The 26607-nt window shown below is 38.6% G+C and overlaps 1 protein-coding gene across 1 annotated transcript; it reads left to right on the top strand.

Annotated features, from left to right (window-relative positions):
* The first annotated feature begins 160 nt into the window (after positions 1–160).
* Positions 161–19805, top strand: TTLL1 (TTL family tubulin polyglutamylase complex subunit L1). The gene is made up of 10 exons (XM_075723886.1): positions 161–201; positions 4952–5083; positions 6885–7093; positions 8883–9063; positions 10146–10280; positions 10449–10557; positions 13837–13980; positions 15782–15868; positions 17036–17199; positions 18612–19805. The coding sequence occupies exons 2-10, from the start codon at positions 4971–4973 to the stop codon at positions 18739–18741; spliced, it is 1272 nt and encodes a 423-aa protein (XP_075580001.1). The 5' UTR covers positions 161–201; positions 4952–4970; the 3' UTR covers positions 18742–19805.
* The last annotated feature ends 6802 nt before the right edge of the window (positions 19806–26607 follow it).

Raw genomic sequence — 26607 nt, 5'->3', positions numbered from 1 at the left:
GCGGGGCGGGGCCGCGGTGCGTCTCCCTGGCAACCCAGCTCCCCCCTCCCCCCGCCGGAAGTCCCGCCCCCGGCGCGTCGCGGTTGCTAGGGTGCGCCGCCGGAAGGGGCGGGGAGAGGGGCTGGCGGCGGCCGCGCAGCGGAGCCGCCGGCGGGGACGGCTGGGGCTGAGGGGGGGCGCGGCCGCCTCTCCCGTCGCCAGGTGAGCGCGGCGGCGCGGGTTGGGTCGTCCCACATACACACACGGTGCGGGCTGCGACCGCCCGCCGTCGGGGGAGGCGCTCGGCCTCCCTCCCCCCCGGGGCTGTCGCGACAGCTGAAGATCCCTGTGGGATCGCGACCCTTCCTGGGAGATGCAAGGGGGAGATAACCGTCTTGCCTAGGTTCCCCTTGCGGGCCCGCTCTCGGAAGGGTGCCTGGGAGGGACGGGGGCAAAGCCAGTCAGGGTCAGCCTCTTCGTGCGGCTGTCGCGACATGGCGCGGGCGAGGCGTTGGCGGAGGCCCGATCCTGGCTGCCTCCGCTGCGGTTCCTGGCGGGAGCGCGTGGCGTGCAGGCATCTGCTTCTTTGGCGCTTGGTGATCTGCTGCCCTTGGGCTCCTCATTTCCGCCAGCTCAGCGACGAGGCTGTTTCGGTCTTCGGCTCCTTTTTATCCCTAACATTTTGGGGCTCGCTCAGGCAGGCCCTCCCGGCCTCCTCAGATGGCACAACCGCATCAGCCAAACTGGATTTTCCAGTAATAAACTTAATAATGAACCACAGTTACGTTTTCAACTGTTAGAAGCAAATAGAGCTTGCTAGATCAGGTGCTGCAGACACCAGCACCACTTATTTAACGCTTGTTTTGCAGCGTGAAAGGGTGGTCTGCGATTGGCGTGAGTAGCTTCCCTAGTGGCAGTAAATCCCAGGAAGAACGATGACCAGGGTGCTTTGGGGTCTTACCATCGCCTCGTGAACTTGTGCCAGGGCAAGAGGCCCTTGGCTTGGATTAGGCTGCTGCCAGGCTTCCTTATGTTTACTTGCTATTGCTGTGGCCAGTAAAGGCAGTGTTTTGGGGAAGTGTCAGGCCTGCTGTGCCCATATTATATCTTGTCTCCCAAGTAGGAGGTCTGGTGCTCTGAGAAGGATTTGACTTACTGTACCGTTACCCTACTATACGCAGGCTAGGGCTGCGTTATACACCTCTTTGATGTTTACCGAAGCTAAGGGTCTCAGCTGACCAGAAGTTTGAATGCGTGGTTATCTCGTTCAATTTCATCAGGTTATCTAGAATACCTAATTGCGGATTAGAGGATTCCTGTAGAAAATTATATTCTATTGAAATTATATTGTTGAAAATAAGAAAGTTTTTGGTACAACTTAATGTAGGTTATTTCTTATGACTCCCTTGTTTGTAGGCTTCAGTAGTCAAATTACACAAAATCAGAAGATTTTATTTACAGGCCAGTTAAACATCATCTGAGATGATCAAACTGTCTGCATAAACCAAGGACTAATTTTCAGTCTGCTGTTGTATTGGTATCCTTTCAATCCTCCTGTAGCAGGGGATCTATAAGGCCTAAAGTTCCCAAAACAGGAAAAGAATGACACTCTTGTAATTTTTCTTTTTATTTGTGGTAGAAATTATCTTCAATTTTTAGCTTTGGTTTAGTTTTAACTCACCTTCCTGTGGGTGAGTCTTCTGTTGAATTGTCTCTGGCTTCTGAAGTCAAACAGTGCAGTCCCTGGGAGTAAGACAGCAAAATGAGTCATGGAGCAGTCCCACTTGCTACCACAAAACCCACTTGCTGGATCAGCATGTGCAATCTTTCAGGGTTCCTTGCCATAGGATGTGTAGCACGCGTTGAAATCTCTTCATAAAGAATCCCGTAGAAAGGATGCTGTGACAGCTGTTGCATCCCAGGGTAGAAATGAGGTTGCAGCATTAGAAGTGTTGGCAAAGTAGCCCTGCTTGTGGCAATGCACCCGGTCTCTTAATCTTTGCCAGGTGGCAGCTATGTGCTTCTATAAAGACAGAGGTGCAAGCAGCTACTTTTGTCTGATGCAGCGTTTCTGGAAGAACAAGCCCTGAGGGTAGTTGCAGCTTCTGTACTAAGGATGCCGGAGTGAGACACACTTGGGAAGTAGCGAGCAGGATCAGGGAGTCGGGTGACAGAGAAACAGGTATGGCGTTGACGTTAGACATTGGTAAACCTAATGGGGTAGCTTGGAGATGTGGAGGACATGTTCTAAGGCCTTTTGAAAATTTTACGTTGTGTTTGGCTAATGCTATTGTAGCATTTAATGCATTCCCTTTTGAAGGGACAATTCTATTCCAAGCTGACTAATCCCTGAACTTTTAAAACCACAACAAGATGGTGTGTGGTACTCGTGAGTCACTGGTTATGAATCATACATACTTCAGTACAAATAAATGAATCCCTTTGTTTCATTTATTTTTGTTTTCATAGTATCTGGAAGGCCCAGAGAAAGATCATGACCTTGTAGAACTAGGTGTTGTATAAGCACACACAAAAAAACCCTGAGACTGCATATACTGTTTTCTATGTGTCTATTTAAGCTTGATTTCAACTTCTTTTACTCATGTGAATAAAAATAAGTGTGTCTAAAGCTCTTCAAAATTGAAGTCTTATAGTAAACAATTCTGCCTTGTGGAGTTTTGGCAGTTTAAATAGTCTGGGAAGCAAAAAGTGGGAGCACTATATAATGGGCTATGCCTCCCAGGAACAGAGAAACCACAGGGGTGTTAGCTTGCTAGAAGATGTACATCTCCATATCTGGCCCTGGAAACTGAAGACCCCTTGACTCCCAGTCCAATAGCTTAGTTGCAGAAATTGTATTAACTACATTAATTACTCACTTGCATTAATTACCGTACTACATTACTAAAGGTGATTTGAAGTTTTAATTGACTTTTCAATGGAAAAGTGTGTGTAGAGGGAGCAGCAGAAGGTGTTACGTGTATGTGTAACGCCGCTCTCTTCCACTCACTTGCATGGTGGTTTTTGTTCTTGTGAGAGGTGTGTGCCAAAGAACCTGCTTTTGGCTCAAAGAGATTTTCTTCTGAATCAGCGCTTCTCTGTGGTTGATTTCTGTGAAAAATAACTATGAAAATTCACTGGGCTGCAATGGTAAAACTAATTTGTGGAATGCACTGCAGAAAGACTAAACAGCAACAATTGAAACTGCTTATGAGAGCTGTCTACCCTTATCAGTTGTTATAATTTGCTCATTAATATATGTTAGCTTGCTTCATAGTTGTATATCAATCAAGCCTAGATCCTGAGAGGCTGGGCTTCACCACTTACTTAGAGACGGGGTAAATATGTTGTTTGCTGTATAAAGTGTAGTGTTCTGTCCGCATCAACTGGATTGTAGGCTTCTGGTTCTAGACTATGTATGCACAAAGGACGACATGCTTCAATTCATGTTTCTTTGCCTCCATCTTCATTGGTATTAGATTGATGCCTGCTCTAAGACACCGTGTGAAGGGGATCTTGCCAAACGCCCCTTGTAAAGGGGAGTGCAAGCCGGTGAGTGCCTGCTGTTTTCAGAAAGCCTCAGCCTGCCCTTCAGAAAGGTAGCAATTGTGGGTGCTGGGCTTGTCCTCACTCCTCCTTCGGTGCATTTGTTGTGCGTTCCCACCTTGCTAGACTAGGCTGTCTTTCTCAAACAAAAAGGGCAAGGATGTGATGCTATATCAGAGGATGGGCAAAAGTAACTTCAGCCCCCCAGAACAAGGCAGACATCAGTGAACCGGTGTGAGTTAAGCAAGGGTTACCAAGATGGTCAGGGGGCTGAAGCACTTGTCTGGTGAGGAGAAGCTGCAGCAACTGTGTTTCTGCAGCCTGGAGAAGAGGTGGCTCTGGGGTCACCTAATAGCAGCCTGCCTGTACCTGTGAGAGGTTATCAAGAAGAAGGACCCAGGCTCTTCAGTGTGGTGAAGGGGGGGAAGATGAGAGACAACGGGCATAAGCTGACAGAAGAGAGGTTCAGAATGTAAGGAAAAAATATGGGGGGGGGGGCGGAATTCCTTTTCCTCATGAGGTCAGTCAAGCAGTGAGACAGGATGGCCAGAGAAGCTGTGCATCTTTGGTGGTTTTCAAAATGTGGCTGGATAAAGCTCTGAGCTAACCCTGCACTGAGCAGGAGGCTGGACAAGAGACCTCCTGAGGTCCCTTCTAACCAGGATTGTGTGATCCTAACAGAAAAGGCTCATCTGGACAAGTGCGAGATCTAATGTAGAAAGTGACACCTAGGTGTCATGAATTGAAATGCAGCTTATAAGGACTGTTTTAACAGCCTTAGGTTTGGGGAAATCCTGCTGTCAAGGGTTTAATGATATCAGTTTATCCCACCCCTCCAGCTAGAGCAGAAAGCAAAATCATGGCTGCATGAAATGCAGAGAAGACAGCACAAAGTTGGTAATGTTCCTTTCCTTTTAGTATAGCAAATTGTGATTCTTGATAGGACATGTAAGGGATTTCTCTTGGAATCATTCTCTTTTTGTCTACAGTCACAAAGTGATCCATATGAACTCTCCAACTTCAAAAAAGATATATGCATATAAGTCTTGGTTAGAAATAATAAAATGTCTGTGCTCTGCGCTTGGTTCTGTAAACATTACCTAGTAAGTGTACAATAGTGATTTCTGTTATTAGTGTATTTAAGAGGAGACGTGAGCTGTGTGCCCATTCACAAAAGGTAGATTGGCTGGGGAGTGTGAAAGGTCCTTGTAACTAGTGTCCTTGTTTGTAGTTGTCCAGTTGACAAATGGAGGGTTTCAGACTGAACCTAAGATGTTATTTTCCTTGATTTTAAAATTAATTTACTTCTAGTATACTTTAAAGTTCAGGTGCTTTCTGGATGCCACTTTCCTTCCTCTTTGACTTTCCTGATTTGTATTCTCGCCTGTTTTCAACTTCACATCTTTAAACTTTTCTTTACTAACAGGTTGGTTCTGCTTTAGGATATGGCAGGAAAAGTAAAGTGGGTTACTGACATAGAAAAATCTGTTCTAATAAACAACTTTGAAAAAAGAGGCTGGATTCAGGTGGCAGAAAATGAAGACTGGAATTTTTATTGGTAAGTACATTAAAAATACCGATTTCTAAATTTGTGAAGTATTTTAATATGTTAATACCATTAGTAATATGGCAAAACATATCTTAAAACCAAAAGATGCAGAAATTAGCATTAATTTACTGCAGTGCCCCTAAGACTGTAACATTGTTTCATTGCTCCTGTAACGTCTCATGCAGTTGCTGGTCTTCTCTTCAGATTTGTATTGGTAGATTCCTGTATCTGTGCAGGCCTGCTAAAGTCATTGGCGTTCTTCAGGGCAGAAGGTCTCATCTGCATGGATCCATTCCCATGCTACTGATCTCATGTATCTTTGCAGTTTGGCAAAGGTTTTGTTAGGGAGTGGAAAGTCATTGACCTAGCAAGATATTGATCACTTCTGGGAATACCAATTGTAAAAAGCCCAGGGGAAAGGCTGTGCTCAGTGGTTTTTGTTTTGAAATGTGATACCTGATTTTATTCAAATTTCTTGAGTGCAGTAAGGCGAATTTTTCCTCTACTGTTGGAGGGGTTTTGTAGCCTGAGGGGAGTCTTTGAATATATCTTTTCCCAAAATCTTCTGACAACACAACCTAAGCAAAATAATCCAAGAGTGCACAGCTCCAATATATGATAAAATATTCTTTTATCAGTGTGACAGAGGTTTGCCCTGTTACCAGAGTGCAGGCTTCTGTAATAAAGGCCTTGAGAACTGTACTTTCCTTCTCCTTCATTATAATGATTTATATGCAGGCTAATTATTCAACATTTCAATATTGAGAGTGAATGTGAAGTTAAACCACGATAATGGTGAAATGACAGGAGTAAATAATCTGGCTTCTTATTTGGCATTTGTCTAATATAAGACCGTGAAATGCTGTCCTAGAATGCAGTAATCTATTAATTGGCAGAAACAATACTCTTCAAGTAAACCAAACAATTTATATTGTCCCTTTCAAATATGACAGAATGGCGGTTTATGCTGCCAAGTGTATCCTTTGTGAACCACTTATTTAAATGGGTAGGAATCTAGTAATCTGCTCATGCTTTTGGAATGCGGTTGGGGGGAGTGGGGGAACAGGGCACTCATGGAAACTGTTGTGTGAGTGGTTGGGGTTTTTTGGTTTGTTTTTTTTTTTTTCTTTCTTCCTGAAATGGCAATGTAGCAGATTGATTGCATTCAGGAAATATTCTTAAATTTCCACTGTGAGACATCTAATACAGAAAATTCTTCGTATCTATGGCCCTGCTCTTATCTTCTGTGAAAAATGAAGTAGATAACTGATTTGATGACTTTGTCACTGCAGCCCTCTGATCTGGTGTTTATGGTTGTTTTTAGCAGATCTCTTAATCTCTGTTTTCAATTCATATGCTTGAAGTCCTTTACAATCCAGATAGCAAGGTAGTCAGTAGGATGTTGGTTTTGTGGCTTTTTTTAAGAGGAAAGCTGAGTTTCCAGAGAGCAAAGTAATAGATTTAGAAAGATGCTTCTGTAGCATTTGGGTGCATATTGGTCATTTTTAGGCTGTGCTGGGGGTTGACCTGACTATCGACAGAGTCCAGTAGGGCCAAATTGTCATCTTCCTTTCCTCACTGTCTGCCCCAATTTCAGTAGTAGTAGAGGGATTGATAAAACCGCTGGTAGGATTTAATTAGTTTTGCTAATAGGGGCTCAGGATATGTTGGATTGTCACTACAGCAAAATTATACTATGAAGAGAAATGAGAAATGATGAGGTGAATGTGACAAACAAAAATAATTCAACTTTGTCCTCCTGACTTGTGTTTCTTGGGAGAAATCATTTGGTATCTGTCTTTGCTTTCAGGATGAGTGTGCAAACAATCAGAAATGTTTTCAGTGTGGAAACTGGTTACCGCCTCTCTGATGACCAAATTGTCAATCATTTCCCAAACCATTATGAACTGACCAGAAAAGATTTGATGGTAAAGAATATCAAGCGATATAGGAAAGAACTTGAGAAAGAAGGAAGTCCTCTTGCTGAAAAGGATGAAAATGGGAAATATATTTATTTGGGTACGTGGTTCTCATTATCAGCATTAATCCTTTTTCCTCTGTGGTCAATAATCTGGAACTGAACTAGCTTTTCTGTACATAAAGCACTGAACCTCTGAAGCGTTAGAACATTAAAGTGACTATCTTGAAATGCTCTGTCCCTGTGAATTAAATAAAGCGCACTTTATCCTGAAATTGTTTGCTGCATTCTGCAAACCTAACAGCCTTCTTTGTCTTCTCCTTTTCCCTCCCCTCAAATCTGCCATTAGAGCATAAGGAAACACAAGAATTGCAAAGTGGTAAAAACAGTAGTAGTGAACATTTCATACGAAATGCTACATTTTCAAAGCTTTTCACAAACCTTGCTTTGAAGGATAATGGCTAATATTTTACAAATTGAGAGGAATAAAGGGGATGCCACTGGTTCAGGTTCTCTGTTGAACTTAGAGACAAAGCAGGAATAAAAGATTGAACATGTCTGTTTCCCTGTCATATTACCACAGCACAAAGGCCAATTGCTCCACTGTGTACTTGCTAGTACTCAGCAAGTATTCAAGGAGAAGAAATCCAGTTTGTATGCATGGAAGTTGTATTTAGACTTAGTTTTGTAAGTAGTAAGGTCCTTAAAGAAGACTGAATTTAACAGTGCAGCATTTGCTGAAGCAACATTGGATGAAGTGACAATGTAATTATTATTTTTAAATGTAAGGGTACAGAAATAGATTTGTAGCTAGGCTTTTTGTGTGTGAGGAGGGGTGTGGGGGTGGGGAGGAGTTCGTTGGTTGGGTTTTTGTGGGGTTTTTTTTTTTGTTTTGATTTGGGGTTTTTTACATTATTTTGAAGAGGGAAAATTGTGGGATTAAGGTACTTTGCAATAAGATTAGTGGTGAAACCAAAGGGCTCTGAAACTTTGTATGAGACAGGGTGGAAGTTTCTGTAATTCAAAAGTGAAAAAACATTATCTGAAAATCATATACTGGAGCAAAAACTGAGACAAACTTTTGCAGAAAGGCTCAGACAGAACTGAATGAACAAACTCCTCAGAGGAGAAATTTGGGGGAAGTTGGAAAACAAGTAATGACTGCTAGAAAATAAAACAAACAAACAAAACCCCCCAGCAATAGATCAGGAATGAGGAGAGTAAAGTTGTTTCAGAGGTCAGAAAACATTGGAGTGAAACAGAGATGGGGATATGTTGATTTACATCTTGTGAAAGTGAAATGAAAGCACTGTTCATCCGTGTAAGAAAGAAGCAGTTTTGTATGGATGGAAGTGAAGATAATCTGATAGCAAAAAGCGAGAAATGCTTTTCTTTAGATTTCAGTAAGCATGGTAATACTGATTGTGGGAGCAAATAAGAATTATTAATGGGAGTTACATGGAAATAAAAATCACCACATCCAAAGGGGAAGCAATGTCAACATTCACATTTTTGCATGCCCAGAGAATGATAAGGTGGTTAGCAGAGTGGTAAAAGCTGGCATAGGAAATTGAGAAAGTTTGATAAAATTAAGTTAGAATGGTATATAATGCTCTAATTTCACAGCATGTAAACAGAAGAAGAAAATCGATTCATGTGAATTAAAATCTATTAATCTGAAATTAGCAGCATGCAATATTGCAATTGTTTGCTTAAGTAAAAACTACAAACTAGAATTTAAATGAGATAAAAAGCAACATGAGTCTTAATGAAGGTGGATCATGCCAGACTGGAAAACTGAAAAGACAGAATTTTTTTTCAGTCTGTATGTGTCAATAACCTTATCAACTATAGTGTCTTTAATTGTGCACTTTTTTTTCCTTAACTCAGATTTTGTTCCTGTTACTTTTATGCTTCCTGCCGATTATAATCTCTTTGTTGAAGAATTCAGAAAAAATCCCTCCAGCACTTGGATTATGAAACCTTGTGGCAAAGCTCAAGGAAAAGGAATATTTCTAATCAATAAACTCTCCCAAATTAAAAAATGGTCTCGAGATAGCAAAACATCTTCGTAAGTTCTTAAAACCCAAACCCTTTATTGTACTGTCTGTAATCAGGTGAACCACATCAACATGCTAATTGTCTGATGCATGGGAAAAGTATTCCATTATTACTGCTTTGTCATTATATGGTTAGTTTTGCATTTAATCTCAGTTGTTATCTGACTTCCTCTTTCAAACATTTTAATACGATTTGTTTTGGTATGAGGAGGTAAAAAGAACTGTTCAGTTAACTATTCTTTATAAAAATGCTTTCAGTGTTGTTGGGGAAAAAAATGCACAAAAATAAATTGTTCTGCTTCATAGCATTAAATAACAGGAAGCAAGAGAAAAACTTTTCCCTAAGCAATTTCAATAATTATTTTATTTAATATATATTCACTCACTTTTTAAGTTAGTACAAAGGAAGAATGCATTTATATGAAATAAATACATTTTCTGTTCAGAGCACAAAATAATACACCTCATTGGTGATCTACTTCCAAATGGACGAAACAGGTTAGCAATCTGTGTTTTTCTCTGACTAGTAAAAGTTTTGATCACAAAACTAATGTTAGGTTTTTTCCTGTTATGAAGTGACTGGCTGATCACTTGAGTCTTTTTTTTTTTTTTTTTTGAATCTGAAGAATGTCACAACCTGAAAGTTATCTTAGTTTTTCACAGTGGTTTGCAACTGCACACCAAGCATAAATACAAATATTCTAGGAGTACAAGACCTTAACTGATGAAGGTAACGTAATATGTACTCTTTGCTTGTCTGAATCATGCCAAGCTCTAAGTGCTCTCCAAGGAAAAGACTGGTTTGCAGAGTTGCATTCTGAATGACTTAGTCAGCTACCCTGTTAATTTCAAAACTGAGTTTAAATGTTTAATTGTTCTTGGTCATCTGTTTAGTATTTTTAACTTTTTTTAGTATATAATGCCTGATGCCAAGTGTGTAGTATTAACTGCTACAACTTTATACATTGTCTTGGCAAAAGATGCAAGATTTCAGTCAATCCAAAATTTACAGACTGCTTCTAAAGAAGAAAAAAACTTATCAGATTATATCTTGGCAGTTGTAACATTCCAAAACATGGTTTGTGTTTTTCAGGTTTGTATCTCAGTCTTCCAAAGAAGCCTATGTGATTTCTCTCTATATCAACAATCCATTACTTATTGGTGGAAAGAAATTTGATCTTCGTCTGTATGTTTTAGTATCTACATATCGTCCACTGAGATGTTACATGTAAGATTGCATATATTTGTATTTTGTTTTGAGAGAATATTTAATGTAGTCAAAATAATGTTGCGCTCATTGCTCAAGGAAGTTTAAGATGTACATGGTATCCTAGGATGCTCTTTTCCTTATTTCTTATTAGGGTTTAACACATTTTAATGACTTTTTGCATTGAAGGTATAAACTTGGATTTTGCCGGTTTTGCACAGTAAAATATACACCAAGTACAAGTGAATTGGATAACATGTTTGTACATCTTACAAATGTTGCCATTCAGAAACACGGGGTAAGTGTACTGAGTTCTTAGGTGTTTTTTTTGTAGCAAGACTGATTTTCTGAAATTGTCCTAAAAACTTGGAATAAAAAGGATTTATTTGTCATATTCTTCATCATCTTGCAATTAAAATACTTCAATTTGAACTTGCAAATAAATAAATTTCAGAAGACTGCAGATGAAAAGTATGCAAGATAATGAGTTGCAGCTCTGTAATAGACTGTGATATCTTCACTATTGACTTGCAGTAGTTGAAAGCAGGTTTTTTTTTTCCAAGTCTCCTGTCATTTATATGGTAATATGCTCACTTAGCAATTGATTCTGTGAGCAGTGGAATTAATGAAGCCTGGTTCCTGTGGATTTGTATTTTATAATAGCATTTTAATATCGCCTTCCTGATCTCCCCTTCCCCCCCTCTCTCTCCCCCATGCAGTTAATTCAGCTTTCCTATTTCCAGCACTTATTCATCACAGTACTTTCCAGCTTCTTCCTATGCTTCCCCCCCACCGCCCCCACCTTCCTTCTCTGGGTAAGACAGGGAACGTGCAGTTGCGAGCTTGGAGATAAGCGTTCGCTGCCTGGCCAGCTGGTGGCTTCCTCTTAAATGGACAAAGATGGAGCTCTGCCTGCAGAACAGTTCTGTCCTGTAATTTGCCACTGATATTTGTAAAACATGTGGAAACCTGATAGCTTTGGCAGCACTTCCCTATGGCAAAATAGGCTGAAATTCGCCAGTGGGAGGAAAGGGTAGTGGGTCAGGGGTGACATGAACAGATGGGCATACAGCAGCGCTGCCCAAGCCTCGTTTCTTCAGGGAATCCACTTGATGATGATGACTGTCCCTTTTGCATTTTTAGCGGATGTCTGTGATTTATAAACCATGCCTCTGTTACAGTAATTAAAACTCTATTGTTGCACTTCCTAATTTCATAGGTTTTATTTTAAGAGTATGGAAAATAAACCTGTATGTACATACACATACACTCCTGCATATATATTCATGTGTGTATATACATACACTCAAACACAAGATACATAAAATATGTCTTAAACTGCAACTTTGCTAAATGTACCTTGTGTATTATTGTTCTGTAAGATGTGCAGCATAGCAGAACTGTTTTTATCTGGGTATTCCTGTAAGAACAATGTGAATTATAAATGTCACTTATGGTGGTAGTTATAAACTAGGGAAAGCGTCAAAATACGGCATTTTTCAGTACTACAAACATTTTCTTGCTCGGGTGCTGATTTGTGAAGTGCTTTCAAACATGTTGTGGTTTGACAGGGCACACTGAGAATTAGTTGTGGTGAAAGCAGATCCCATACAACTTAGAGCATAAATCATGGTGCTGTTGCCAGTAGCAGTGAAGAGGTGAGGCATGTGATATGTTGCCTATTCCATTATTATGCACCCTTCCATCTTCTCTACCAGTTAAAGAATGGCCTTCAAGATTTCTCCCAAATAAAAGTAGAAGTGAAAGTAGTGGTGAGGTCACTTTGAGAGAAGAAAGGACAACAGAAATGGGTGTAGAAGTAGCAGCTTAAAAATGAGGAGTCATTACTAGAGTACTGGTAAACTTTTTAGAAATCCTGAACCACTAATGTCTGTTGAGTTTTGCAGAAAGAACTGAGAAAAGTTTAATGTAAAGCCACTCTATCCATCCCCTCCGTCCTTGAGCTTTAAACATGTCGGTAACTTTGGAGGCACTTGGGCTGTACACTTTTAGAAGAACCACCTAATATGAACTGTCAAGTAATTGATCAAAATTATGAGGAGGTCTGGAAGTTCTAGCTGTTAATCTCTACTCTAATCCCTACATGAACCATAGAGTTCCAGTGTGTTTGTACTCTACAAGCTCATGGGGAAACATCCCTAATTTGAAAAGTATACAATTCAATATCAGGGAGAGGGAAAGGGTAAAATGAAGGAAGGAGGGTAAGTCAGTACCGTGGGTGCATCGTAATGCTTGTGCTGGAAAATACAGTTCTAAGTCATCATTCATTGCATGTGTAATACAAACAAAACAACCATAATTCTTTTACTTAATTATTTTCAGTTGGTGATCTTCTGTGTAGCCTGGAATATTCTGCTTTGTTTTAGTATTTTTAATTAAACAGCTGTGATTGTGTAAAGTTGCAATCCATTTTGATTTGAGTACTTGTTCTGAAATGCAAAGAGGGTTGAAATTTTGATCTCTGTTCCCTTGCTGGAATCTGGTCTGAAGACATTTTTTCCATGCAGCAAGTCCTGAGAACCATGTTTCAGATCTTTATTTGTACAGTCCAGTTTTCAAAATTTACTAAGGGGGGAGCTGTAGAAAAAGCCTAAAAATAGATAGAGGCTTCTCTGACCTTGTCTTAGAGGACGACAGATTTTGTTCCTCTGAGAACTTTTTTCTGCTCTACGCATTGTGTTTTATAGTTTAGCAGGCATACAACATTCTTAGAAATGCTCTGAGAAGAACCTTTATAAAGGGACAAAGCATTTGTCCTGAGAGTTGTTCGAGGGCTGAACATGTGTCTTTCCATCAGTAAGAATACCCTCAGTTTGCTCTTGTCTTTCTGTTTAAAGAGAATATAGTGCAGAGCCTTGATAGCCTCTGAAAAGACAAATATAAGGTAACCTCCTTTTTTCCCCTGTTCTGTTTCAGTAGCACTTAGTGGTTTTTCTATAACAAAATACTGAATTAGTTGAAAAATTAACCTTTAAAAATAATTCAGGTGTCATGTCACTGTCTTCTTGAATGTAACTGTTGTCAGTAGTTAAGATATTAAGAAGATACCGTGTTTGCCTTTTGGGAAACAGACAAGTCGCATTTTAGATGAATAAACACAGACAAGCACTTTCAAGTGCTGCGTTTTAAAACAACTAACTGCAGTGAAATTTAGCTATTGCTCACTTAATTATTTCTCTTTTATCCTCAGAGGAGGAAAAAGTTCAATTCTTTCCTTTCACATTTTAAAATTTTTATTTCCAAATCATAAATTATGTTTTACTATAGAACTGCCAAAGTGCCAGTTGTTTTTTTTTCTTCTAAGAAAGATGTATTACTTGATTTGCAATGTGTGATATAAACATATACAGCTATAATAAAAACAGCTGTTTATGTAGAGGGCAGTTCAAAGTAAAGGTGAAGTCTTCATAAAGCTGTAAAATAGAGTGAAAACAATGTGCTGAGTTTGGTTTTAGAGCAATACTTGTATGTAAGTCTAAGTGGGCTTTTTGTGTGAATGAAACAACTGCTGAACGACTTCAAAATCTTAGACTGAATTGACTCCTTAACTCTTCAGGATGATTACAATCACATCCATGGAGGCAAGTGGACAGTGAGTAACTTGCGCCTGTATCTGGAGAGCACCCGTGGAAAGGAAGTCACAAACAAATTATTTGATGAAATTCACTGGATAATTGTGCAGTCACTGAAGGCTGTTGCGGTGAGTACTGTTCCTGGAAGGCTGCCAGCGATAGCATTACAGCTGCAGGCTTTTCATAACCATGAAAGTGAGTTTGCCATCAAAACCCCTAAAATCTGTTTCCTGCTATTTGAGTGATGGTGTTGATGCTGATTTCTGCAATTTTGTTATCTCTTGATTTCTCTGAGCTGAGTGAACTTGAATTATGGGTGGGTGGGTGAGCTATCTGTGCATATTGAAGAAGTGAATGAATCTCTTTCCTTGAGGGCTCTGTGAACTATTTAATATGACTTGATACTGCCCTTGTGAATAGTATTAAGCTCTGCCAAGGTGTGTGACGTCATTTCAGCAATAACAAATGTGTCAAAGAAAAAATAGCTCTGGAGGACAATTTAGCAAAGAAAACGTAAGGCTATTAGTTCAGCAGAGTTATATAACTTACTTTCACCTCTTTTATACATGAGTCACATAGTTATAATGAACTCTTATTTTTTAAAAAAAAAAAAAAAAAAGAAAAGAAAAGTAGCAACCGATCCTCTGCTTGAGTGACTTTCCAGTATTTGGGTAATATCCCGTGACTACATTAGAGAGCAGGTATCACTCTGTGGGTCAGCTGGGGTAACCAAACAGCTCACTGGTGCCAAGGACTCTCCTGTTCCCAAGCGCATGGTCCTGTCATCTCTTTTGGGTTGGTCCTGGCACCATTGTGAGCTGAATCGGCTCACTCGCCCAACTGACAATCACTATCTTGCTTTATTGATGGGTTAGTATTCCACCAGTGTAATAAGCTGAATCACCTCACTGAAGGACCAGATGAACACCAGAATCAGCACGAGAGAGGGGGACAAGGTCGTGAAGCTAGGATCAGTGGGAGGTGGGGAAGCATGGCTCAACTCAGCCTCTGCTGTGCAATCATATTTGAAAGCAGATGTGAGAAGAAAAGGGATTTAATCTTTTAAAGTTAGCAGAACCTTAAAAAGAAGAGAAAAGGTATTGAGAATTGCTGGCCATGAAATGTTTTGGTCTTCTGTCTTTCTGACAATGGCAAATGTAATGAGAGATGCTTCTTCCTCCTTCCCCCTTTCACTCTCTGAAGACCTGAAAAGCTTTCGTTACTAGTCTAGGGGAAAACATCTCACTAACCTGTTACAAAGGCTTCTTTAAAAGACCTGGTGAGATTTGCATAGAAGAAAAGTCTTATCATGCATACGGGAAATGTTTAGCAGATGCTGGAAAACCACTGATTCTCTAGAGGATGGGCATCTAAGCACAACTTGGTCCTTGGTCTCTCCTGACTTTCAGGATCGTAGTTGGCTTGAGCTAATTATAATTTTAAAATGTATCTGGTAATTGTTTGACCTCAAATTTCTCATAGTTACAGCAGCATAATAAAGGAAATGTCTTTGAGTAAGTCTCCTTTTTCTGAAGTTTAAAGAATTCACAGTTATGTGAAGCTGTGTTACGTAAATGTTAAAACTTTGTGATTTCTCCTGATGCTTGCAGGCTTTAAATAGTGTTATTACTACTTTTGCAAAATATGAAAACACTTTTATTTTCACACTGGAAACATGATATAAAATTAATGTAACTTAGTACGCAGCATTAATGCAATCATTAATATTGAAATATTTACTTACAACTTGGAAAAAAGAGGCAATCCTGAACTTACTAGTTAGCAAGCTTATGTTAGAGTTACAACACTGAAAACTGTTGTAGAAGAGTCATAATGTAATCGCATGTGATTTCTAGCAAAGTGTGTAATCAGGTTACTTACTGAATTGTTGATTTTAACACATACTGTTGTCTTTTTTTTTTTTTTTAGCCTGTCATGAATAATGATAAACACTGCTTTGAGTGTTATGGATATGACATTATCATTGATGACAAGCTTAAACCATGGCTAATTGAGGTAAAGTTGCATAAAATACAGGAACAAAACTTCCTTCCCATTTCACAGAATAAAACAAAGTAGATTCCAATGCAGTCTTCCCTCTTTAGAAACAATATCTTTTGTTCCTCGGGTAAGTGGATTAAGAAAAATGTTGGAAAGTTAAATAGGCCATGTGATGACCAAGCTAGCATGTGCTTTTGTTTCCTATTTGTTTGGTGTTTATATTTGTTTGTGGCTTTCTGTTTTGTCTTTTAAATCCAGTGCATCCACACAATTGGACTTCAGTCTGAATGTTAGCAGCCCTATTAGATACTGTATCAGTAGCTGGAGAATTGGCATTGGCCTGATGGAGCATAACATCAAACTTAAGTTTTAAATGCTGTCATGGCCTTAATGTTGCAGGTTGAGAGGAAAGAAAAGGGGCACACAAAGGACAGTGGGGATATTTGGAAGGCTTGCTTCTTTTTTTTTTTTTTCTTTTTCACATAAATTTCTGTTTAGTGTATTAACTTTGGATCTATACGTTCAACAGAAATTTTAGCCAGCCCTCTTCCTTCGCAATCTAATTGAAAGTGAAAGATCAAAGGTAAATGGACTTTATTAAAAAAAAAAAAAAATCTGCTTATTGTTCTGATACCACTTCTCCATAATAAATGTGGAACACAAGAGATCTATCAAATGAACCCCAGTTTTAATTAAAACAAGATGTGATGTAGTGTTTTGAATAGAGAGCACGTATTTGTTTCTCCAGCTCACAATTTAACAGGGGAGAACTCAGATTAAGAACATAAATAAAAGCTGTTTACCTAGAACAAACCCACAGATTCCTGTGTATAACAGCTGTTAGAGTGAACCAGGCAAATCATAAGCACTGAAATTTATCGTATCCATGTAAGCTTAGAAAATTAAACAAAAATCTATGTCTTGTCTGATAAACCCTGGTGAACCTAGTCTCAACAAAAATCTTCAGGCTGACACTGCAGACATTTAGTGGTGTGGTGCTTTTGTTTTTAAGTAAAAAGAAAAATGCCCAGTGGGGGATTCCTTCCAGTGTCTGAGGAACTGAAAGATGTGCTTTGAGACGCTGAGTCTTAATTTCCCAAATAGTACCAGTAGTCATCCCACATGCTGTTTGGAGGACTATATACCACTCAAAAAATTGATGCTGACTTTTTTCTTTTGTAGGTTAATGCTTCCCCTTCTCTTACTTCCAGTACTGCTAATGATCGCATCTTGAAGTATAATCTTATTAACGACACACTTAACATTGCTGTGCCAAATGGGGAAATTCCAGACTGTAAATGGAATAAATCTCCACCAAAAGAGGTTCTTGGCAATTATGAAGTCTTGTAAGTTTTATCAATGTTCTATATAAATGCAATGTTTTTCAGTCACCTCACTTTTTTAATGTGTAATGTAGACCACAGCGATAAGGTGAACTTCATTCTGATGTGAAAAATGGGCACAAAGTACTACTATGTTTTCTTGGAGCTGCAATAGCAACGTTGGAGGTGGGAGTGCATTAAAGTAGAGTTGTCTTGCCTCGTCTCCAGAGGGAATGTTACTTGTCTGATAAGCCCCTGCCTGCACCTTCTGAGCTTCCAGCAGCTAGACTTGAAGGTTAAAGGCAAAGAGAGTGTTTGTCTTCTACATGTGTAGAACTTCAATTGTATTGAGGGTAATATATAGATGGTAGTTAAATAGATATAATAGCTATTTGATAGAAATTTTCTCTCAGTTCATAGAAATTGTGCCTCTTGACTCCTGTAATTCATGGATGTTATAATAATGAGTTGTCAGATATTTTTTTAAATTCCCCAATCTGTATAACAAAGAGAGAAATGAGGAGACTGAGATCTTTATATTGGAGTGTCTGAATGATTTAGCTAGGATTGACTGGTCTTAGGCAGAGGAACACTGATTTAAATACCATATTGATGATACAGTTTCTCCTATTTTTTTGAGAAAATGTTCAGATACATTCTCTGGCACTAGTGGTACAATTGTTCAGTCTGTCAGGAATGCAGTTATGTGCATAGTTGATCCACTAGTTCATACTGATCTTAAATACTCTTTCTATATACGAGTAAAGACAGTTAAATGTAAGTGTTGGCTGAATGATGATTTACGTTTTAATGAATGTTGCATACATGGTAGCTGCGAATACCTGTACAATAGTGTAACTAAGTATATGTCATGACTGTTCTACAAAATGTTGTAGTTTGATAATTATAATTATGCATCTGTAGCCAATTTCTGCTTGGAATTTCCGTAGCAGCTGAGAGGTGAGTATGTACTGAGGTTATCTGAGGCCATAATGGATTTAGATATTTAAAGAACTACTTGTCACTGTGGTTAAGTGTTACAAAATACATGTTATCAAATGCATTAAACTGCCGGCAGTCTGATGTTCCTGCTTAACCGCAGACCTACGTAGTGAGGAGAAATACAGACGTACGTGGGAAATTTCACAAGCATAGAGTTTCACAAACTTAGGAGTTTAACCAAAGCTACCAGATGATTTGTTTCTTTCACAAAGCAGCTGAAGATATTTCAGTTGAACTGTATTGTAACATCATGTGGTAGTGTGTTTCCTTGAATAATAGCTGCATACCAAACTATGCATGTGTAAACCTGTGTGTAGAACAGCTTGTATTAAATTTCAGTGCTAGATGTTAAGCAAAATAGAATATAGAGGACCCACTCTTGTTTGTGTAGTGAATAGCAGGACAAGGCATTGAACATGTTATCTTATTTTCAGATATGATGAAGAGATGGCGCAAAGCGATGGGCCTGATCGTGACTTGCGAAATCGTTCTGGGCAATCCACTGGAGCAAAAGGAAATCGTGCAAGAGATTCAGGAAAGCCTGTACTAACCACCTGGAAGTGATAACAGAAAAAACAGCTGCACCCTTGGTAGGAAGACATCGTGAACAAAAATGCAGTGTTTGAACAGATTCCTCTATTTTGCTACATTGCATGTGGGAAATATTAAAAGAGGACAATACAGCCTTTGAAAAGAAGTGAAACAAACACTCTAAAACCAGGAACTGTACTAGACATACACTGACTTAATGATTATTACAATAATATATATAGTATGTATGTATATATCATCATTTTTTTATATATATATATACTTTGTAGAAACTAATATTCTTTCAGTAATGATTAAGAACTTTCTTTATAAAGATGACAACTCAAAATATGCATTCTGAAAGAAACCTCTTGCTGTTCTGGATAGAATTTATTTCCTATAGTAGCCTATCCCTAGCTCCCTATAATAAATGAGGTGTGGATTCTGTAAAAAGGTGGTAGTGGTGAGTGTTAATATTCTCACAGTGATGGTTCAGATTCTTGCTAGTAAAAGAAGAGCAGCTAGAAAAAATAGCAGTATGTGGACTTGAGGCTATTGTCAGTTAATGCAGCTAATGATGTATAACCAGTATTAAGAAATTGAAAAGCAGCTCTTTATATGCTGAGGGTTTTGGGTTTGGGGTTTTTTTTTTTTTTATTTCCTTTAAGTGTTTTGAGCTGCTAACTCTTTAAAGGTAGAAAGTTTCATGGACTGAAGGAGTGTTTCAAATGGTATACTGGTGCATTATTTCACTAGCCATTAATTTTTATTTCAAGATAATGCATGTCTGTGGAAAAACAGACAGAACAACTACATGCTGTAATAAATCTCATTGCTTGAAGCCAGTGATAAATCCTTATTTGCACCAGAATCTCTTCGTGTATTTATGCATGTATATAAGTACAATATCTGTATATTTTTGTATATTTTTGTGTGCACTATAGCAACAATATTGTTGCACGTGGTAAGCTATTTCTGGTAGCTCTGATAACAAAAGTTGTGATGATTAGCTACCAAAATGTATAGAGCAAAAGTTAAAAATAGGTATTTCAGTCTTCTAACAGCATAGCATATAAATAAACTAGTTGGGTCTGCGATTGGCTGTTGCTTCCGCTTGCATTTCCACCAGTCATTGGGTGGTTATTTATAAATGTCAATGTGCAGTTCTGGTTGTCTTTATTCTCCTTCCCCCTCCTCCCTTTTTTTTTTTTGATGATGGAGTATTGTGGAGAGAAAGACGAAGGAGGCTGAGAGTTGCACATGTCCGTGTAACCATAATACACTCTAATTTGGATGCCACCAGTGCAGTGATACTCAATCGGCCTGCCACAGCAGGCTGCGTGCTTTGCCCTCCTATGTGGCAGGCCGCTGAAGTGCATGCAAAGTAAACTTAACCTCTCCCAAAAGTTTTGAGTTTCTTGAACACATAAAACAGACCACCTGCACCACAGGAAATGTCAGTCCTTTTCCTGCTTTTGAAGGTCCTCCTAGAAGAGGGCAGCTGCTCGCAAACTGCAGTCATTGGGACAGTCAGTGCTGATGACTCTCCGTCTGAACACAGTCCGGCAAGAGCAATTTGGGCTGGGGAGGGAGGGCAAATGTGGGCTGGGCTGACCAATATCCTTACACATGATCTGGGATTCATCCTTGCCATAAAGAGTGAAATATGTAACTGAATGAGTCATTCCAAGTGTAATCCTCATCTTGATTAATCTTGTATATTCCATTGAAGTAAAGACCAAAATCCAAGTGATTATCTGATCATCAGACTTGAATCTTCTCACTGTCCTCTACAAAAGCATATTCAAGTTGGCTCTTGAAATAACGCTAAGAAAACATGATTCCTGCATGATAGTGAATCTCACCTAAGTTCCAGGTCTCGTAGTTTTTGGCATTGGGTTTTGTGTTTGGTTTTGTTTTGTTTTTTTTAGTTCCTGAGTGTGAGTCTTGCTTGTATATTTGAACCTTGACAGGTAAGCTACTCTTAAGCGGATGCGTGGTCAGATATTAAGTGTTGTTTTAATGATGTGATATTTAGTGGGCAGATGTTTCCAATTTTACCCCCAACAGGCAGTTGGGGGTAAAGTAGGAAGTAGTGACAGCCTTAGAAACTATGAGACTGTAGTAAATAGTATTTTGTAGTATGGTTATATTTCTTACAGACAGGCAACACAACAGGGATACTCTGATAGAAGGAAAATGGAGCTTTCTCTCACTTTTGTTTCCACTGCTTGTAATTAATTTCTTTAGTAGCTTGGACAAAGGATGTTGTTGTAGTCTTGTTCTATCATAACAGTAGCAGTAGCAAGTATGGCTACAATAGAATGACTACTCCTTCCCTTTATCATCTTCCCTGTTCATGCAGCCTCCACTGGTGGGACTTCATAGGGAAGAGGTATATTGAGAAATGCAGATTCTGGTTAAATAGTCAACTTCACGCTGTTACTTTTTGAGTATGTAGAAGTCATAACATACTAACTGAGCTACAGTGACTTTCAGTCTCCCTTTTGGAAAGGCTTAATGTGAAAGCAAAACCAGGTCTGGGTTATCAGGATTTATTGCTGTAGAAGGCTTTGGAGGCTTAATCCAGGGGATACTTTTTAGCTGTAATTCACAATGAACCAAAACTGGTGGTAGCATCTAAATAATCTTGTTCTTCCAAATTTGTTTGTTCCAAACTCTGTGTTGCCAATGGTGTCTTTACAGCTAGGCAGCGGGCTGAATCAGGGCCCCCAGAACACAGACATTGACCAGACAGAATAGGAATGGCACTACCTGTCATATTACTAATATTGAATATTCTTATTTAATTGTTTGGGGGTTTTCTAATGGCTTGGAAAGGGTCAACTCATTTGAGCTTGCACTCTTATTACTCAGTATGATAATGCATCTTTTCCAATCCTGACTTCTGAAAAATTATCTTCATGTTAAATCAGTGGAAGTCTTACTATTGTTTTTAAAGAATAAGGATTTCTGTCCCAGTGTGGAGCAGATATATTTCATTCACATATAGCATTTGCAGAGCAGTATTTTATATGGAAAATATTTTTGTAGCAGTGCTATCAATTTGGAACAAGTAAATCCTTCTCTCTGGCCACTGTAGTTTTGGGAAAGCAATATTTCAAACACTTTACTTGAGGATGAAATACCTCTGTAAAATATCAGGTAAATTATCATCACGACCTCAAAATCAAAACATGTAAGTATTACTAATTGGGGGGGAAAGCTCCAATAGGAATCTTTGACTATGTAGTACTAATCTCAGAACTAGAATTTAGATTTCAAATGTTGATGTTGCATTTTACACAGATCTCCAACACGTGTATTGCTAGTAATTTATCCTGCTGACCCAAACATGAATTCAGTAACGCAATGTTCTTTTTTTAAAGAGACTGCAGATACAGTGACCTCTCTTCCTGATCTCATTCCACTTTCTTTTTAAAAACAATAGACTAGTGATTAGATACATCAGACTGCTTTCTCCTCATTTCCTTTTCCAACAGGCTTTTTGCAGAGGTTGAAGTTTGAAGGCCTAACTATATTTTCACTTCTAATACATGAAAAACCTACATCCGCAAAGGGAGTTTTAAGGAACAAAACCGAAACAACACGAAATTCTCGATGACTGAGATTGGCTTTCTGATTATCAGTAACAAACCAACCCCCAAAAAAACTGTAAGCAAGCAGGAAGTCTTCCTTTTCTATGAAGAACTTGAGGCCTCATGTACATAAGTGAAATGTTTTTGAGAAATTCAGAATTAGGAACTTCCATTGCTACGTAATATCTATTTTTTTCCGCATAAGACCTGTTGAAAAATACAATGGTCCTCTGAAGAAATTTGAATAAGGGTCATGTTCTGTGTTAGCTGGAATGAGAGTTTGCTCTGTGCATGAAGCAGCTTGTCTGCAGACTCAGAAACAAGAGGATGACAAGGAGACAAAAGCAGTCATAGCTAATAGTTCTGGGGGAGGAGGAGGGTACTATGTGGATATCACCCTGTGAGATGCTTGTTTGTACATGGCCTTGAAAGGTAAAGGTGAAAATCTGGTAAGGAGGAAGTGAAACTGGAAATGAAAACTTTAATTGCCTACTCAGAGATAAAATCTTAAACTTTTCACTCTGGCATCCTTAACTAAATCTGGCTGTAGTAGGACAGAACTAATAGTACAAAGTGGTGTACAAACTGATAACAGCCTGGGGCATGCCCTGCTGTCAGCTGGAACTGAGGTGATCAGAGAGACATGAACACCACTTGGGGCATGCATCTACTGTGGGAGTCAAGGGGGATTGACTAAAGGTGTGATGCTAACATGTATCATAAAAGATGTTAAACCTCGTGTGGATGCACTCATTCAAAGGTAAGGTAGCTCTTTTTGCCAAAGCCTTAATTCTCCAAAAGATTAAAGACTGTTTTATCTCTGACTGAGAGGGTTGAAGTGGGCTTAAATCTGAGTGACTGCAAACAGACAAGCTCTTATTTCTGAGTAACTAACCGTGGCCCTAGGCCAATCATCCTCCAAATGTATCTAACTGTAGGATAAAGAAACTGTTTTGGCTTTCAGTGGAGCAAAATAAATCAGAAATAACAGTTCTCAAAAGTTCTGACTTCGGCCAGTGTAATAACTTGCCAGGCAGAGCTAAAATAAATGTGCATGTCAGTCCTAAAATACTGTTCTTCATATGCTCAAGTGATCACTGGCATAACGACAGTATTGTATGAAGAATTAAATAGACAAGCTCTAAACAGCTATGCGAATTGTTATAATGACATCAGTGCAGAAGGAGCTTATTGCTCGAGTTGAATAGTGGGGCTTGCTTCCTGGACACTAACCTTTCTCCCTATTAATTCTTTGACATGGAAGGAATTAACAAGATTCCCACAGAATAGCTTCTTTATATGGCTTTAGGAACTTAATTAGAATAAAAGAAACAGTCTTATCCCTAAAGCTACTTTGTTACTGTTGGCTTTACAATAGAACTTCTGCCTAAAATGTCCCCATCTCCTGATTCACTTCCTGCTATAAACTTAGCAAAACAATAGACATTTCACAGAAGATATATAGTCCTGCATTTCAGCAGCAGAGCATGTTAGGCAGAGCTCGTTTATCTGTAGTAAAGGAAGGGCTTTACTCTGTCGTTATAAGCTAGTGCTGTTTCTGAAGTAGTTACTCTTCAGTTTACCTAGGTGGAAAAAACACAAGGCAACTTTATTTGTGCCTGCTTTATTAAAATAGCTCACTCAAGCCTCCAGTTCAGCGGGAGGGACTCCGTGCCATCTGGTGTGTAGATATCAAAACAGAACACTGGTGTCCGTGGCTAGTTATGCTAGGACATGTAGGGTTCCTTAAGAAAAACAAACCAAAACTTTATTTCTGTATTCTCTGCAGAAAATAAATTAAATGGGTATAGCTGGGAAAAGCTGATTTAGCCAGAATTTTGTTTAAAATGCAATTATTAAGAGGAAATAGGAACATAAATTAGTATCTTGGAAAAACTGATTGTTTTTACTGAATAGTAGGAAGTTGTTTGTGCTAGACTCTATTTTTTTTTTTTCCCCACTTTTTTTAAGGTGCCATCAAAGCTTAGGCAAGTTTAAAGAAACTCTCCATATTTGAAGCAGTCCATAGCCAGAACTTTCCCAATCATTATGACATAGGGATATCTTTACCATTGACAGAGAGTTTTCAATGCCTTAATTACTCTCCAATTTTCTACCTATTAAAAGCATATCATTCGCATCTGAGATAACCATAGACAACTGTTGTGAAATAGATAAGTTTGGACAGTATAAAACACTAATTAAAAACATAAATGTGAAAAACAAGGAGATAATAAAGAATGTTTCAGACAAGGACATGTCTTATGTGTGAAAAGTTCTTTCCCAGTGAAAGTTGGGCAGTGAAACAGTGAAATTGATTGATTTAAGTGGAAGTAAAACTAATATTCTGAATTTCTTTGTAATTGGTTGGCCTATATAATCACTAATGGCATCACATTTGCAGTCAAAATATGATTCAGGATTTAAATTTAGATTTAAAGTGTAAATAGATATATATCACACCTGGGCTTTCTCAGCTAGAGAGAAACGTTCTGAAGAGAATGCTGAAATATTATTGCAAGAGTCAAGAAACACCAATAAAATTTGCACTGAGTGAAGCCAAGAGACAGAATTTCTTTACAGAGAAAGTATTAGTGCTTAAAAGGACACATGGAATTTCTGAGGACAGCAGAAGACACAAGAAGCATATTTAAAAATAGACTGTGTTAAAAGTAAAAATAACCGTGGGATACTTATCTAAAATGAGAGAGGGAATTTTTTTTTTGTTTTTTTCCAGAAACTTCCTGTCCTGTTCCTAACAGTCTAGATCAAATGCTCACCAGCGGGGCTGCATAGACTGTTAGCCTTTCTTCTGAGAAAACAGATTGAGATAATCTTTCCCAGGATGTCACATGCTGAATATAACTGTAAATATTCAGAGAACAACTGAATTTTAATATTTAGGAAAAAATTATCAAAATACTAAAATCAGAATGCTTACCATGTTAAAGTATGATTCACTATATCAGTAAATTATTTATGGCGTGATAATAGTGTCATCATGCTGGGAGGTTGCATGACTGATGATAGATATAATTAGACCACTAATCTCTTTTAATTCATTACAAGAAAACCTTAGTGTTTGAATATGCATAAAGATAATTTACATTTTATAAATTGAAAAAAGTAGTACTTTATTAACCACTGAGGTATTTTTCCCCAAGCAGTTTTTCAAGTGCATATATGTATGTATTCAGTGCATGTGGCCTCAAGCCTGTATATGTTTATACATACATTAAACTGTGTTACTATAAGTAATGAAGTCAAATTACTGCACCAGTACATGTATTAACCCCAACGCAGACAAATTCTGCTTTCACGTATAGAGGTAATTCACAGAAGATCAATAGTGTTAATCCAAAAAGTAGACTAAGACAGCTGTAATAATGTTGCTTCCAAATTGTTTCAAATGGTATGCTTGGAAAAGGGACAAAAACTTTACAATTGAAAACATATTTTTTTAAAATTCCAATAGCTGTTATTGTCTTATTGGCTTCCAAAGGTAATAGTAATAAAATATATACTATGTACATATAAAACCATTATAATGTCATATATAGAATAATAATATATGTAATATATACATAAAATTTATAAACAGTACAGAGGCCTAGCAAGGTCCATGCATGGGAATAGCTGATTTGAAGAAAAAGGCACTATTTTCTTTGTTGTTAAAAGACTGTGTGATCGTTTTTGCAACCAGACTCAGGGCCTGAATATACACCTCTTGTTCCATTTACAGTCATTGCCCCCATGCTGGCCTAATATAAGAATGTGAGCCCTGATTTTTTCACAGGTGGTAGCGTATATGTGATTTGCACAGTTTTTGTGCACGGTGAAGTGATTTTTGGGGCACAAGGTGGTATTCAATCAACTCTGTGTGGAATAGTTGGGGTTTTTTGTGTCAGTCCACCACCGGCTGCAGGTTGAACTTGTGTCCTCTGCTGAAATGGAATTCCCTTTCATCACAGTATGAACTTAGTTCTACCAGGGAGCGCTATGATTTACACTGAATTCCTATTCTGTTTCTTCAATCTTTGAACAAGTTTGAGCATTATTTGACCATACAAAGAGATGAATGACTGTTGTGATGTTGAGGTTGAAGAAAGTCTAAGTGTTCTGGCAGGGAGGATTTCCAGCTTTGACAATGCTCTAGGCAAAACGGAAGCTTGATTCGTGTCCATACAGAAAGAGCTGTATTTACGATTATATATATCACTTGTAATCTCCTGTAGAAAGAGCTGGTTTATGCAAAGCTTGATCTCGTATTTAATGAGAGAGGCTGTGTGGAAAACTGAAG

This window comes from Pelecanus crispus, chromosome 1 (genome assembly GCF_030463565.1).
Source record: "Pelecanus crispus isolate bPelCri1 chromosome 1, bPelCri1.pri, whole genome shotgun sequence".
Lineage (NCBI taxonomy): Eukaryota > Metazoa > Chordata > Aves > Pelecaniformes > Pelecanidae > Pelecanus > Pelecanus crispus.
Note: the sequence above shows the minus strand (reverse complement) of the source record. Positions and strands in the feature narration are given on the sequence as shown.